Source organism: Peromyscus californicus, unplaced genomic scaffold (genome assembly GCF_007827085.1).
Source record: "Peromyscus californicus insignis strain IS unplaced genomic scaffold, ASM782708v3 Scaffold_4__1_contigs__length_199733344, whole genome shotgun sequence".
In the NCBI taxonomy this organism is placed as follows: Eukaryota; Metazoa; Chordata; class Mammalia; order Rodentia; family Cricetidae; genus Peromyscus; species Peromyscus californicus.
Window position 1 is genome coordinate 90,746,316 of NW_026294562.1, and position 17,027 is coordinate 90,763,342.

The 17,027-nt window shown below is 46.4% G+C and overlaps 1 protein-coding gene across 3 annotated transcripts in view; it reads right to left on the reverse strand.

Moving 5' to 3' along the window:
- Window positions 1-17,027, reverse strand: part of Tead1 (TEA domain transcription factor 1) — a 238,811-nt gene that overhangs the window by 22,426 nt on the left and 199,358 nt on the right. For all 3 annotated transcript variants that reach the window (XM_052761369.1, XM_052761370.1, XM_052761368.1), the window contains one exon: window positions 9,793-9,966. In XM_052761369.1, coding sequence (XP_052617329.1) covers window positions 9,793-9,966 — 174 coding nt within the window. The remainder of the gene's footprint in view (window positions 1-9,792; window positions 9,967-17,027) is intronic.

Genomic DNA, 17,027 nt, shown 5'->3' on the forward strand with positions numbered 1-17,027 from the left:
CCAAGTTGGACCCAGAGAATGACGGAGAGGTAAAAAAGCCACACGGCAGATCCAGGTTAATAAAACCAGGTTCATTTAACCTATAAGAGCTAGTCGGGGCCAGGCAGTAGTGGCACACACCTTTAATCCCAACACTCGGGAGGCAGAGGCAGGCAGATCTCTGTGCGTTCGAGGCCAGCCTGAACTACAGAGTGAGTTCCAGGAAAGGCGCCAAAGCTACACAGAGAAACCCTGTCTCGAAAAACCAAAAAGAAAAAAGGAAAAAAAAAAAAAAAAGAGCCAGTTGGGAACAAGTCTAAACTAAAGGCCAAGCTTTCATAACTAATATGAAGTCTCCCTGTCATTATTTGGGGGCTGGAGGTCCCCACAAAATAAAGTCCAACTACATTTGAAAAAGCAGTACATTTGAGAAGTACTACAGTGGCCAACGCGCTTTGAGTGGATTAAAGACCCCAAGATCTATCTGCAGGCAAGTTCTGGAAAGTCAAAGGAAGAACAACCAAACTATTGCACCAGGAAGTGCTCCTGGGGCTAGGGGTGTGACTCAGGTGGGAGGGAGCTCCACCAGCATGCATGGGGACTTGGCTTCATGCTGAAGAGGGCTGAAACCAGGAGTGCTGGCACATGCCTGTAATCTACATACATGAGACGGAGAGGCAGGTGGATCAGGAGTTCAAGGCCAGCCTCTGCTACATGAGACCCTTTAAGGCATGGTTTCTACTCACTGTCCTTTTGCTCAATAGCCTATTTATTCAAGGTTATGGCTCACTGTTTGTTTCCATGGCCTTTATTTATTTTTGGTGCCCACTTTGGGTAAACATTAAAAATGCACCTGGACTAGACTTCATCTTTGAAAACATGAAGTCTGGTCCAGATGTGTGGGATCCAGATCCTGAAGAGGGTGGCAGGAAGGAGGGCTAGGCCAAGAGCAGAGCAACTGCTCCTGCAAAACCTGCGGCCACAGGGGTAAAGGAGCAGGAGGTAAAGGCCCATGCTGCCAATGCTGGCTGGGAAGTGGCAGTCCACATCGTAAGGACGCTTGGCTGTGCCACAGCTTGAGGAAGAGAAGCTTGCTGGACCATGGCAGGAGAGAACCCCTAAGGTAGGGACATAAGGGGACAGGGGCAGGCCGTAGACACCCCCTTTCTACTTATCTCCCATCATTCTTTAATGTGCAGAAGGGCTGGGGAGGAATTATGAGCTTGCAAAAGTGACAACCATCTAGGACTGTCCCCGAAAGAGCCAGTGTAATAGGCACTGATGGATGGGCTGTTTTCAAACCACCACTTTGAATCGCTCCTCTGCATCCTCTCTAAGCCATGATCAAAGGACCAAGATCTCAAATTGTGAAGCAATTTTTTCCCAATGGCAGCATCTGGCTGCTTGGCAGACGGCACCAGGAGCTGGGCCCTGCTGTGGGCAGCTGTCCAGGCCTGCCACATGGTGAGGCTGGGCCAGGCAGGGCACGCCTTGTGGGCTTCCCAGCTGCTCCCACAGGCGCCAAAGGACAATTGCTCTGCACAGGGCAACAGGGCCCTATGAGACTGAGCCTATCTGGGTGGGTGAAAGGTGGGTCTGGAGAAAGCTGGCAGCCCCAGAGTCCTCCCAGCCTGCTTCATTTGCATGCATCTGTACTCTGGCCCAGACCCCTGAAGCCAGCCCCACATGCTTCTGGGTCTGGGCAGGAGAGGCTGGGGTGATGCTGGACACCTCTCCAGTTAGACAGGCTGCCTATGGGGACAAGGAAGGAGCTGCAGGCAGGGAAGTGGGCCCCTGAGTGCATCCATTCACTGGAGCCATTGTGCCCCTGCCCAACACAACAGAAACAGAGGCAGCTCTCTGGCCACAGCTGTTTTAAATAAGAATAACGGGAATAAACTCAGCCAGCCCGGCTCTTCAAGTTACTTCCCACTAATTATGGCATATATTTACATCCACAAAATAGACGATTTTTAAAAACACCACCAGGGCCCCTTTATTGTGCAGATTGCACACCCCTATTTGAATTTCATCAACATTTAGTACTTCAAAGAATCTTAAAAGCTTGCTCTAATTACAACAAGCCTAGTTTGAAAAGGCCTTGTGTTTGCATTGCAAATTTCCCACCAATACCAGCATTCATTTACAAAAATGCAATTAATATCACCCCACTCCAGGTAAAGACCTCTGTAGACTACAGACTGTGGCAGAGTCGGGGGCTCAGGCCCATGAAGTCTCTACACAGGCCAGTGCCTTCCTTCCAACTGAGTCACACAATGGGTCCAGGGTGCCCGCCCAGTGGAGGCAGCCTGATCCCACTTCTTCGGGTGTGTGAATGCTGCTGCTTTCCCGGGAAATGGGACTGTTTCCTGGATTGGAGGTTCCATACATGAAATGTCTTTCTTAAATAAACAACAACCACCAGGCAACCAATTACACACAGTGAAATAACAATTATAGGTAAAGAAGCTATAGGCCACCCAGTAATATCTGCACGGCAGATAAACATCACATAGAATTTGGGTACTGGAATGGTCCAACACTCTCAGAGACACGTGCACTAGAATTTAAATTTAAGTGGGAAGCCTGCACTGGTTAGTTACTCACCCAGTAATTCTACTCATGCTAACCAGTCCTCTTTACTAAAAAGAACAAAAATTAATAAAGACTTATCCTCAAATTCTGACTGATGTAAGAAAATGTTAGCCGGGCAGTGGTGGTGCATGCCTTAATCCCAGCACTCAGGAGGAAGAGGCAGGCAGATCTCTGTGAGTTCAAGGCCAGCCTGGTCTACAGAGTGAGTTCCAGGACAGGCTCCAAAGCTGCTCCAAAGCTACACAGAGAAACCCTGTCTCAAGAAAAGAGAAAAGAAAAGAAAATGTTATAAAGCCCTGGGGTAGGGTGAAGGCAAGGGGTGGAGCTGAGGTCTGAGGATACATGTGAGTAATCTTTTCTGTAGTAAAAACACTGTAGCCATGTACAATGCTCACAGACTTGGCTGACAGGAAATTGAACCAAGAGGCTGTCTCACATTTTGAACTGTAGTCCTTTATCTGCTTGAACCACTTGTAACTAACTTGTATTACTTTCATAAGATTTTAATTTTTATTACTTTTTGATTATGTGTTTGTGTGTCTGTGTACATGAGCCCAGGTGTCCTGGGGAGCCAGGGGTGTTTGACCTACAGGAGCTGGAGCTACAGGTTGTTGTGAGCCACCCAATGTGGGTACTGGGATCTGAACTCAGGTCCTCTGGAAAAGCAGTATAGGCTTAACTCTTAACCTCCAAGCCCTCTCTCCACCCTACTTTGAAATGTGAGGGAGAGAGTTAACACTGGATCTCTGTCGACACACAACAAATTAGAGGGTTCCTCTGTGGCTAAGGGTCTTAGCTCATCAGTTTTAAGCATCTAGTCCCCAGGCTGGGGGTGTAGCTCAGTGGTAGTGTCCGCTTAGCTAACACAATGCCTTGGAACTACAGACAACAACCAAAACCAGTGTGGGAAGGGCAATGCCCCTGTGTGTCAGTACCTACCCCAACCCTGATGCCCCGCTGTTCAGTGCCAGCTCCAGGACAGCAATCAAGTTTAAACAGCCACACACAGGAATGGCTGTACCCTGTCCTGGGTTCTGCTAGCAAACACTAAGCCCAGTGACCCATGAGGGAAAGCCGTCGAGGACTGGCCAGCCAACTGGCAGAGGCGTTCTCCCAGCGCGGTCAAGACAATTCCCAAATGAAGAGGTTCTGGGTGGGTTCTACAGGCTGCCCCCATGCGAGGTAACTTGCTCACCCTTTTCCTGGTTCAGAAAATTCTCTCACATCTGTATGGTTTTAATTCCTTAAAACAGTGGTTATTCAGGCATGGTGGTACACACACACCTTTAATCCCAGCACTTAAGAGACAAAGGAAAGTAGATATTTTTTGAGTTCAAGGCCAGCCTGATCTACATAGTGAGTTCCAGGACAACCAAGGCGTATACTGCTTTTCCAGAGGACCTGAGTTCAGATCCCAGTACCCACATTGGGTGCCTCACAATCACCTGTAGCTCCAGCTCCTATGGAAAGAGTCTGTCTCAAACACCAAAACCAAAAAAAAAAAAAAAAAAGAGTAAACATGTAAATTAAGTGAGCATTAACATACTTTATTTATAGTGCATGTAACTCCAAGAACATTACAGAGAAAATCATTATTAAGAATATAGGGTAATATACCTCTTAGTTTCTAAGATATAACCACTTATGATTTGGAAAGAAAACAAGTATTAAATGTACATTGAAAAATTTTATTCCTGGCAACAAGATAATATCTGTACAACTACAAGTTTTTAAAAGAATTGTTGTATTTTGGGGTTGGCCTTTGATCCCAACACTTGGGAGGCAAAGGTCAGGGGGATTTCTGAGTTCAGGGGCAGCCTAGTGTACATAATGAGTTCCAGGCTAGCCAGCCTGGTAAGGTTTCCCTCTCAAAAACATAAAAGGAAAAGATTCATGTGTATATATGCACATGTATGCAGATTCAATTTATTCTGTGTGTATGTGTGTACATGTGTATGTGCAAGTGTCCCCAGAGGCTAGAAGAGGGTGTCAGATTCCTAGAGCTACAGAGGGTTGTGAGCCACCTGATGTAAGGGCTGTGATATGAACCCTGGTCCTCTGTAAGAGCAGCAGGCTCTCTTAGGAGATGAGCCATCTCTCCAGCCCCCAGCTACAATGTCATATTACTTTCTCATTGCTACAATTAAGTTTAAGAATAAGGTTTCATCACATCAAACCCTGTTATGAGTAGATTGGGGCTGTAAGGTGAAAACATACAGCTTTCTTTACATGACTATTTGACACTCTTGAGCACTATTAGGATTGAAAGCAGAAATCTGAGATCCCCTCAAAGATACTAGCTTCATCTACATTCCTTATTTTGGTTCACTTCCTCTGGAATCATTACTTGGCTTAATTCTGCCCAGCTCAGTCCACTTGGGCAATGACAGCTTAAGCTTCCATTGCCTGAGGTGCCCACACTGGCGTTCTGGGTTCTGTCATTTGCTTTGGTTGTAGGTCTGTGAAATGGCAGCACAGTTATTTTTCCTTAGGAAACACCTCGGGTTGTCTTGCCTTACTGAACCCAGGTCAGACACTCTGAAAATGGAATTTCAACAGCAATCAAATGAGCAAATTAAGAGTCCTCCTGATTTGAGAAAAAGGCAAAAGGGAGAGTGGCTAGGCACAGGGGTCTCTGTTGTAATTTACTGAATTCACACTAAGAAAAGAATCTGCTAAATGAATCACTAATATAAAGGCTGTTTCAAAGGGAGCGTTAAACCTTCTGAAGCATCGTGAACGGCACGCACCTGCTGATACCCAAGGATAGAGATGCTAAGAGCGCAACCCATCTTCACCAAGTCATTACAGAAGCCAGTGAGACTCCAAACCGCAGCCTGATTGAAAGTGCCTTTCCTCCTCTGTTCTAACAGTTCGAGTGAATTTCCTCGTAAAGGTTAAGGACTCCCAGCAGTGGTACTGAAGGAGTCACGTTTTCTATCATATTCACGGAAGTGCTCAATTTTAATCCTGTACATCTGAATAGAACAGATAAGTATCTGGGCTCATAGAGTAACATTCTAAGTGTGTACACCACCAGCCACACATCTGCTATCTAGGCCTCCTTATCAGGAGACATTATCAGGAGAGTCATGACCCAAGGGTCCCCTCAGGGAAAGCAACTCATCCACTGGGTAAAAGGAGCAATTTTGGAAGCAAAGCCAAAAATAGATAGATAGATAGATAGATAGATAGATAGATAGATAAAAATCTGTCCAAGCACCTTCTACATAAATTTACATTCAAATAAAATGTTAATTATAAGAAATCTTATCATCATTAAAATCCACTGCTGTTTAATTTGAAAGTAGTGAAAGTGGTCTCTTCTAATTATCTTATCCTTTCCTATTAACTTGTATAAACCCCATTTCCTGTCTTTGACAATAGGACTATCAAACTTGACTCAAGGACCGTTCTTAGGCTTAAAACACAGCTTTTGTTTTTCATAGTTCATATCTATCTTCTGTACCATAGACAGTTTTTACCTTACCTTATAGTAGCCTCCAAAAATAAATTATATACTAATACACACCTTTTAAAATTTAAGCATGCATGCAGAGCATACATATGTGTGTGTGTGTGTGTGTGTGTGTGTGTGTGTGTGTGTGTGTGATTTTTTGTTTGCTTTTTCGAAAAAGGTTTTTTTTTCCTGCGAGACCCTGGCTGACATGGAACTCTCTCTGTAGACTAGACTGAACTCAAATTTAGAGATCTGCCCCAGGTCACCACCAGGCCCAGCTAAGCACGCCTATATTTTTTATAGTAGTAAGAAGGAGGCCCAGGGTGCTGGCACACATCTTTAATCCCAGCACTTGGGGGCAGAGGCAGTCTGATCTCTGAGTTTGAGGCCAGCCTGAGTTACAGAGAATCTGCCTCAACAAACAAACAAACAAACAAACAAATAGTAAGTGGGAATAGCACTGTTTGACATTTGTAATAGGTTACTCAGGTGATTACACCAATTTTTCTTCAACAAAAGCCATACTTTCTTTGTGTGTGTGTGTGTTTATGTGTGTGTGTGTATGTGTGTGTGTATGTGTGTGTACGTATGTTTATGTTTGTGTGTATGTGTGTGTATGTGTGTGTATGTATGTATGTGTGCGTGTGTATGTGTGTATGTGTGTGTTTATGTGTGTGTATATGTATGTGTGTGTGTGTGTGTATGTGTGTGTGTTTATGTGTATGTGTGTGTATGTGTATGTGTTTATGTGTGTGTATGTGTATGTATGTGTATGTGTGTGTATGTATGTGTGTGTGTGTATATGTATGTGTGTGTGTGTGTGTGTGTGTGTGTGTGTGTGTGTGTGTGTGTGTGTGTGTGTGTACTGTGTCAAGAAGACCAATGGACAACCTCTGGTGTTGTCCATTAAAAGCCACCCACCTTGTCTTCTTATTTTAATTACATTTATTTGTTTGTTGGTTTATTCTGGGAGGACAGCACACGGGGGAAGGCCAGGAGACAACTGGTGAGAGTTGGTTCTCTCCCTTCGACCATGCTCATCGAGCTTGGCAGCATGCACTTCTACCCACTGAGCCATCCAGCCGGCCTCACCTCATATTTGGGGTCAAAGGTTTCTCACTGGCTGAGAACTCCCTAAGTAGACTGGGCTAAGTGGTTGGTCTGCCCCAGGAATCCATCTGTCTCTACCTCCCTGACACTGGGATTACAGTGCATGTCACCACAGGTGGCTTTTTATAGAGGCACTGGACATCAAACTGGGGTCCTCATGCTTGTTTGCCAAACCCTTTACTGAGCTAGCTCCTCAGCCAGAGTTTCTCGAGGGTTAGCTCTGGTGTGTGAGCAATCCAAATTCACACCAACCAAGGTTGCCTTCTCCAGCATTAAATCTGTCAGTCTCCCAGCAGAGTTCTTTCAGTTACTGTGAAGAACAGAAAGCCCTTTAGGTACTGGGCACCTGGCAAGTTCACTGAAATAGGGACAAATTTCCCAAAATTCTAGTTTCCCTTTACAAACTTGAACTTTATCTTTGGCAATAATGTCTGTACTTTTCCATGTCCAGATGGGCTCGGTGTGTTCATTGCCAACATGTGCTCTAGGTCCTCGGTGTAATCGGACGCACACAGGACTTGTTGCCTTGACTTGTCCTACTTCCCAACGATGGTGCATCTCAGGAGCAGAGCCTTAGCTTTGGGTCCTACCGTGTCACCTCCTTGAGCACACTGCTGCTACGTCACCGGTGTGAGCACCACCAGCAGGGTACAGATCAGGGCAAGTCACACTTCAGAATTCTAACAAGTACAGTTGTGATCTTATCAATCCATTAAAAGATACTGGGGCAGGGCAGGCAGGAGAGCGCAGGTGGTAGGGTGTAGGCATAGCCTAGCATGCATGGAGCCCTGGTGTGGTAACGCATACCTGCAATCCCAACACTTGGAGGGAAAGGCAGAAGGCTCAGAAGTTCAGGATCATCCTTGGCGACATAACAAGTTCAAAACCAGGCTGCGATACAGGAGAACTTGCGGAATGAAAGCGAACAGGCATGCAGGATCCTGAGGGACCCAGCAGGTGGTCACCTTCTAACCCATCCCGAGCAGCCACCAGCTTAGCAAAGTGGCCTGTGCAGCTTTCTTAGGCTGCCCTAAATGTTAACGCTGGCTACATCCACCCAAGTTTCAACGCTGATGCCTTAATCAGGGTAACCTAGTCCCCAAGGAAGGATGGAAAAGTGGGGTAAATTTAATGTGCAAATCCCCCAAGGAATTTAAAACATACATTTTCCTCTCATCCATCCATTTGTTCCCACATTGGCCAGGCTTTTTCCTCTAGGACACATGCTTGGTGTCACAATTATAGAGAGTCTTAGGATGACAAACTCTGGGGCCCATGGGTTAAGCCACCTGGACACAGGGAGGTGGACTGAAATTGACAGATCTGATTTCAAGCACCAGGTCCCCAGCCTGAAGCCGCTTGTCCTTTGTCATCCCCAGGCCTGCCTTCTTAGTTGGATATGAGACAAATTCCACTTAGAGCATGAAATCCATGTAAAGCACTTAGCCCACGCCTAGCGCGCAGCAGGCACTCAATAAATGGAAGCCACTCTGTGAATAAGGTCCCCTGGGGGCAGTCAGAGTCCAGAGGGGAGCTGAATACACGTCCCAATAATTATGACCCAGCATGGGGACTGATTAACCACAAAATGAAACAGGAGTGTGTGTGGGGGGGGAATCAATGCTCTGCTCTAGTGAGGAAGGTGCCGAGAGAGGAAGTAGCTGGCCTGGTGACAGCAGAGGACAAGACAATGGTATCTAGATGAGCGTGACGATGTGTAGTACACGGAAGGGAAGGGAGGCCCAAGGGGCCTGCGAAACCCAGGCGGAAAGCACCTTGGAAGCAGGTCATCGAGGGCCCTGAATGACACAGCGAGAAGCCCAAACACTTGAAGCCTCTTCTTGTAGACTGGGGACTAGTGGCTCGTCTCCTGTGCTCCCCACTCAGTACCCACACATCACAGCCCGGACAGCCCTATCAGCAGGCCGCTGGCCCACACTTGACCACTAGAGGGAAAGGGACATAGAGCATCTTTCAGAGGTGGTGAAGGCACATCAGCAAGCCCGGTCACCGAGGATAATTCAAGTGGCCCCCGGCCTGGGAAAGCAGGAATGGAGTTCTTTCTTTTCTGGTGTGTACAAGCCAGAGCACACCCTCAGGTGTGGTCCCTCAGGAGCCATCAGCTTAGTTCTTTGAGACAAAGGCTTACACTGGCCTAAGCAGGCTACTCTGGCTGCCCAGTGAAGTCCAGGCACCCTCCCATCCTCCCTCCTCAGCACTGGGATGGCAGGTGCTTGCTACCACAGCTGGCTTTTGGACCCGGGTGTGGGAGATCATACTCAGATCCCTCCCTGTGTTGGTATGGCTGACATGTTATCGCCTGAGCCATTTCCCCGGCCCAGGAGTGAAGCCATGACTGGCGAAGGCACCGTGTAGCCTCTCTGATACTTAGAAAACCTTGAGGCACACCACTCATCCTGACTCCAGGTTCCATGCTCCAGTCAAAGTCACAGGTCACTTGGCTTACTGGGGTGAAATGCAGCAGAAAGGGAAGAGTGTCTCAAGTTTTGCACTGTGACTCCAGCCACCTATGAGTCACCCCACGAGGAAGCTCTGGGGCCCACCTACCCAGTCAGTGTGGAACTACAGCGGGCTGTACTGCACCTCACTCACGGGAACCAGCCAAATCACAGCCATTGTCTACTCACCCAGAACTTTACGAGGAAGAAGGCATTTTGAGGGCCTTTTCCAAACAGTTCCTTCAAGCCACCTTTTTTTTCAGGAAATTTGTCATATATCTGACGAATGTCCACAGATTCAAGCAATGGGTCACTGTAAGAATGGTTGGCATGTCCAATGTGCACGAAGAGGTGTTTGTTGTACTGCAAGAGAACAACAGAGACATTCCCATTACAAATGCTTTCTTAGAACAGCGGAGACCTTCCCATTACAAATGCTTTCTTAGAACAGCGGAGACCTTCCCATTACAAATGCTTTGGCAGAACAGGGACTCACCTGCGTGAGCTGGAGAGCGAGTGGGAATCTTGAAATCCCACCTCTGAAAAGATACATGAGAGAGTAGAGGAAAACAACCATTGTCACTGATGGGCAAGGTCACACCGTTTCCGAAACGCCCAAGAAAGCTCCTCAGGTACACTAAGATACCATGATAATGTCAACTACCAAACCAAGAGACAATTCTATTACCCAGTTCCACTGGCTCACCCGACAGTGACGTCAACACCCTTTGCAGCTCCTTATCCACAGTGTAAACCTTAGATGACTGCAGCTGCTAACGCGATCACCCACAATGCACTGTCAGCTTTTCAAGGAGGTACTCCCTTCCTTCTGGCAGAAATGAGAGTGCTGAGCCTCGGGGTCACCAGCCAACACAGGAACCCATATAAAACTTCCGTGTGAAGGGCTGGTCAGCACAGTTGAGTGCAAAGTTAGGGCCGTGAGTAAAGACTCTCCATGGCCAAACAGGGACAGTAAGAAAAAAAAGCATAGGTCAATTGAGAACAAAGAAACAAAAAGCTCAAATTGTATTAAGTCATCTACTGATAAAGGACACTCTTTCTTCCCCTGATGTGTTACAAGACCTTATGTGGTTTGTCATTTCAGAGACAGGGTCTCACTATGCAGCTCAGGCTAGCCTGCAATTTGATATGTAGACCTGGTTGAACACACATACATCCACCTACCTCTGCCTCCTAAGTACTAGGATAAAACATATTGCCACCACACCTGGCTTACAACTTTGTACATGAAATACAAAGAAGTGTCCTGACCCCCAACAATTATTTAAACATCATTAATGCCTGGACTCCATTCTTACTAAACTGGAATCTCTGAGAACTGAGGCCCGGCATGGGTCATTTTTAAAGTTCCTTGAAGAGATCCAATGTGTAGATGAGTATGAAGCTACTATCTAGAAACTTGATACCAGACACTTTAGGCCTGCGTTTCCCACTTATTCATATGCAATGTCCAGGAGAGCAGGGGCTCCAGAAGAGCTCAAGGAATCACAAGGGACACTGCACCCCAGTTCTGTACATAGCGGACCCCCCATTAAATCTGTTTAAACCAACAGCTTACCAACTATAACCCGAGTTAGACTATAATAGTTAATATTCAAATTGTGGAAGGCTTAGCAAACACTCCTACAGCTTTGCCTGAAGCACAATCCTAATTAGTCTTAATCAATAAAAACCCAGAGACAGATATTGAAGGTGAAAGCTGAAAGATCAGAGAAGCAGAGCAGCAACCACTAGAAACTTCTTACCTCTACGAATCCTCAGACCAAAGGGGGGTGGGGAAGGCGAGATCCTGTCTCCACCTCCCTAGAGCTGGGATTAAAGGTGTGCACTCAGCTCTGTTTCTCTTTTAGACTGGGTCAATCTCCTGTAGCCCAGGGTGGCCTTGAACTCCTGACCTTCCTACTTGTTCCTCCCAAATGCTGGGATTAAAGGTGTGGGCCACCACTGCCTGACCTCTATGGTTAACTAGTGGCTAGCTCCACCCTCTGATCTCCAGGCAAGCTTTATTTGTCAGAACACAAACAAAATATCATACCATATTTGCCCATTGGTAAAAAAAAAAAAAAAAAAAACACACAAAAACAAAACAAAACAAAAACGTGGAGTCCAGATTCAGCCAGTTCAAGGACAAAACCCTATACCCAGTGTATGCCATCTGTGGCAGTGGCCTTGCCTCCTTAGTGTCCAAAGGGTGATGGAATGAATCTCACAGTATTGTCAGAGGTTTAAATGACACCATACTTGGAAGTTGGTCATAGATCCTGAGCCAATGAAAAGCAAGCACTCAAATGCTAGCTGTTGTCATTTTAAATGGCACTCCTGAGATTTGGTGAATACTTGCATATTAAAAATACTTCCACAAAGAAATGGTTTGGGGTTATGTATAATTCAGTTTTATCAACTTGCCTGACTAGCTATAAACTCTAGAAAATAAACCCCAAAGGAATGCCAGCTGCTATTCTGATTGCTATCCAACTGAAGACCTCTGGCCATGACATTGAGAAGCAGAAGGATGGACATCTCATGTGATGCCAGTATCCCATACATCAGAATATGACTAGGTGGATATCTTCTTTAGGATGACCAAATCCTCTCTTGGCAACATTTGAGTACTAATTTTACCAAGGCTTTCAAGACTAGTAGATTCCAGGTGAGATGAAACAGGACCCTGTAGAACTCTTACACTCTTACACTCAGCATAGGGACCAGATGCCTGGCAGCTTTGAGCTCAGACTGAGAGCCTGCAGGCCTCTGTGGAAGAGGAGAGTGAGTCTATGCTCAAAGGCCTGAAAAGTCGGGGTACATCTATGCAAAAGCTATTACACTATTTTCTCATTTTTATTTATTTTCATGAGTATGGGTGTTTGCTTGTATGTATGTATATGCAGCACCTGCATGCCTGTGGTCCACAAAGGCCAGAAGAGGGTACAGATCCCACAGAGCTGAAGTTACTACAGATGTTTATACGCTGCCATGTAGATGTTGGGAACCAAACTCATCCTTTGCAGAAGTAGCAGGGGTGCTTACCCACTGAGCCATCTCTCTAGTCCCAAGGCCATCTTCTCAATGACAAGAAAAGCAAAGGCCACAGAAAGATGTGAGGCACAGTGAAGAAACAAGTAGTCTCCAGCTTGAAGTCTGAGTGGTCCCAGTTCTGCTGCCTCCTGCAGGCAGTGAGTCATGGAACAGAATGGAGTGCAACAGGACCCTGGGGATGCAGTGGATCGAAGGCAGATGTCCTGCCTGAGCTCCCAGCTCTTCGGACTCACCGGTGGCCCATAGGCTAGCGCAAAGTGGGAACAAAGTTAACAGGCTCTGAAGCTTGAAGTCCTTTTGCTCTTGACATTGAAATGGGCCCACACAAATGTTGGAGCTCAGACCACTCCTTGCCAAGAGGTCAGGAAGGCGAACAGAAGGGAGAACTTTATCATATTCATAGGGACCGAGAAGGGATAGCCAGGCTGTGGAAGTCTGTCCTTTGAGCCTAAGAGCCATTACCATCTTCATGAGAACAGCTGGGATTGCCCACATTGCTGGAATGAATACATTCCAGATCCAGCTTGTTGAGGGTTCCTCATGGGAGGAGGGAGTGGGAGGGTCAGGAGACCTTACTTGAGATCTAGTCACTCTTTCCTACTCTTTCCCAGCTGTATATAATTTTGTCTGAGCTGTCCATTGCCTTGAAGTCTCAGGACCCCCAAAGTAGACAGAATGTGGATGGTTAAATGAAAGGGAACCTCATTTATGCAGCTATGGGGCAGCTGCCATTGATACTGAGGGAAGCTTTTTTGATAGTGTAGTTTTTTTGTTTTGTTTTGTTTTTTAAGAGGGGGTCAACCACAGCACTGTAAGCAACCCTTCACTCATGGTCTCTAAGGGAACCCAGTGGACTCACTGGTTCTCAAGGTGGACTTGAATGGAATCCTTACTTTATTTTGTCATTGATGCCTAGCCTGGGGTCAGGAGACGTTTGTTTTCATCTCCCCAGGACGGGTTCATACAAGTTGAAAACCGTGGTACCATGGTCCTGACTGAGCACGGAGAAGGAACCCTCTGAACTTGTTGTGCACTCTGGCAGCACGGCGCCTGTATGGCAGAAGAGTTCCAGGATGAGAGGGAACTATGATGGGCAGATGGTGCTTGGCATAAAGCCTGCCAGACACAGAGCAGTCAATAAACTAGCCGCTAAGACAATTTATGGTCTGGGTTATGAATATTCACTCCATCCTGGGGTAGGAAAAAAAAATATCCATCACTCAAAAGCTAGGAGTAAGCAAAAAGAGGTTGTGTAGCAGATTTAAATGACGGAGCCTAACCCTCAGAGCCAGCTGCTCAGGGGGAACTGAACCTCTTGCCTGTGAGGAAGGAAGGGACACCAGGTCTTGTGTCCCAGGGCTTTTCATATGTATGACTTCAGGTTATCCTTGCTGTAGCGGACTTTACATTCTCCTTACAGAGGAGGAAAGAGGAGCTCAGAGTTACACATTGTTGTTTGAAGTCACACATAGTCACACAATAGACATCACTATTATCTTCCCGAGGAACCATCTATGCCCTCCAGATGTGCACTCAACTGTTCCTGAAAGCTGAATCGAGGAGAAAAGCTGAATAGCTTTTCCCAAGTCCGTGAAATTAAACCAGAATTCTAGATCAAGTCACAAGTGCAGTAGGTTTCTATTTGGAGGACGTGACCTCTGTGCCCAAAGGGCTGAAAGGGACAGAGAAGCTGGCACTGTCTCTCCAAGGCTGGGGACTTGAAACCAAACCCTGGCCAGCAGTGTCTGCAGGATTTACTGCTGCCAAGGAGTGACTCTGTTTCTAAGAATACAAAGGACTGAAGGAGGTGTCCTGGAGACCACAGCATGAAACAAACAGACCTCGCTTCCCCTTCAACTCAACCTGGGCAGCTCAGGAGTGCTTCTGGCTGCAAACCCAAAGGGCAAAATGAACAAACCAATCTGATGTGCTTGTGCCTAAGTATAAACGAAATCAAAACACCAAAGAGACTGGGTGAGGCTGTAATTCCTTCCTAAGGGAATGGGGTAGGGATGGATACTTCCCTACTAGCTGCCTCCTTCCCCAAGAAACCCAAGGCATGATGTTTTCCCCCAAAAGGTGGTACATACATCAAAAACAAAAACAAAAACAAAAACAAAACACAAACAAACAGAGCAGGAAAACACTTTCCAAAGGAAGGCAGCTGCCAAGAAATGACCTGTGACAAGACCCAGGACTATAATTCTTCAAAACCCAGCCTGTTGAGTTGAAAACAGTAACGTGTAAACATCAAAAGATGGGACCGGGGGAGCTGAGCAGGTGGAGACACTCTCATGTATGCCTGAGCTAAGGCACTGGAAGGAGAGGAGGAGGAGGAGGAGTGCAAAGGTGGAAGGTGAGAACTCCACAAAGCTGTCCTCTGACCACTACACCCAGGCCGTGGCACATGCCCCACAGAAACCATAAACTTAAAAAATTATAAGAAAACATTAAAAAAATAGTTTCCGAGGCGCTTTATAGCTATAAGTAGCCACCCAAATATCAAGGGCAACAACAGAAAAGGCACCCACTCTGTATTTTCTCCGTGGATTTTAGTGGAATGACCAACACGCCTACCACCTACCGTCCACCAGGCATTGAGCTAGGAACACTAAACCCATAATCAAACAGTGCAAGGTGCTCTTCTTTGAAGACTGTGAAGAGACTGTGTGAAGGCAGCTTACCAGATCATGGTTCTGTGGTCAGAACCACGTTCCCCACCTAAGCAAGCAAGCACCTTTAGCCTGATACTGAGAACATGAGGACATGGAAGACTGTCACCACCACCTCTCCTGCACATCACAGTTAAACTGGTTCTTTTCATAAAATGACTACAGGGACTGAAGAGATGGCTCAGCATTTGCAGTTCTTGGAAAGGTGAGGGCCTGGGCAATAACTGGGTCCAGTAGGATGTGGGCTGTGGGGTCCTGGAGAGGTGGTAGCAAGGAAAATGGGAGATTTCTCTATTGGAACTGCCAGACAAAGTTCTAGAGTGGTACTAGAAATGGGGTGCCTGTGTGCACCTGGAACCCCCAGAAAGATATGTTTGTGTAGATATAAAAAACCGGACAGATGATGAATAGAGGCAATTACATACTCTTGGGGACAAGTCTCTAAGAAGATAGAGCAAACAGATCACACTGCTTGCTGTATGAAAAATAAAACTGATTTGTAATGTAAGTGAAGGAAGAATTAAACCAGAAATTCTGATAGCCTACACTAAGGCGTTAAAAGCAGAATGGAAGCAGGTGTTTTATACTTAGCATATGCTAAATATAGAGAGCTGAATCCTACTCTCCCATAGTAAGAAGTTAATGAGTATTTTCTAAAAATCATGAAAAAGGGCCCTTCCAAAGTGTGAAGACCTGAGCTCCATCACCAGTGTAATGTACACTCGTGTGTGCACATGCATGGACACACACACACACACACACACACACACACACACACACACACACACACACAAGTGATAATAAATTACATCTAAAAGAATACGAAGAAGTGGTTGTAAGAGCTGTGCAGAGCTATCACTAATAAGAGGGACAAGGAGGTGAGGAGACAGCCGGTGGCATATGACTGTTTTCCTTATAGACCATGTGGTTCAATTAGCCTTAGCTTAAAAACAGTCCATGAAAAGCTACCATGGAGCCTGGGAGGTGGGTGAGGAAGGAAAAAAGAACGTAAAAGGAAGCAAAAGTATGACTTTTAGGATGTTTATTCTCTATTGACTACAGGCTCCCTGGGGTTCGAAGACCCATGGGTCAGACTGTAAAGCTCCTCTACGGCCCAAGATGGCTGCCCAGGAGTCAGGGTGACTGTGCATGTGGGACCCCCCCCGACAAGGCAAGTCCACTTGAAACTTGAGGAACTGTTCAGCTCCTCTTCCTACCACCGTGATCTTAGTCTGTCTCCACTGCTGTCACTAAGAGCCTGAATGAGTAGAAATCCTTAGGAGTCACAGAACAAGACGTGGAAGGGGTAACAAGGACCTTCCTCCTCGCTGAAGCAAGGCTTCTGTCTTCCAGGTCTCTAGCCCCATTTGCTCTTTGCTGCTAATGGAAAGCACAGAGGGATGAGGAGACCTGGACCCTGGAGCCAGCTGAGATTCCATCCTCTTCCTAGAACCTTCTGAGCTGTGGCTTCCAGCCCCTCTACCCCAGTCGCCTCCATTTGAAGGCAGTTCCTGCCCTACATGACCGCCAAAGGATTAAGTGAGAGAATGCATGGAAACTACATTATCAAGTGAGCACAGAGAATCTGTCACAAATACCATTTACTCCATAACTGTGACATTTCTCTGCTTGGGCTGAGACCATCTGAAGTGGTGTGTTCCCTCAGAGAGCAACAACATGGAAAGTGATTTAAAA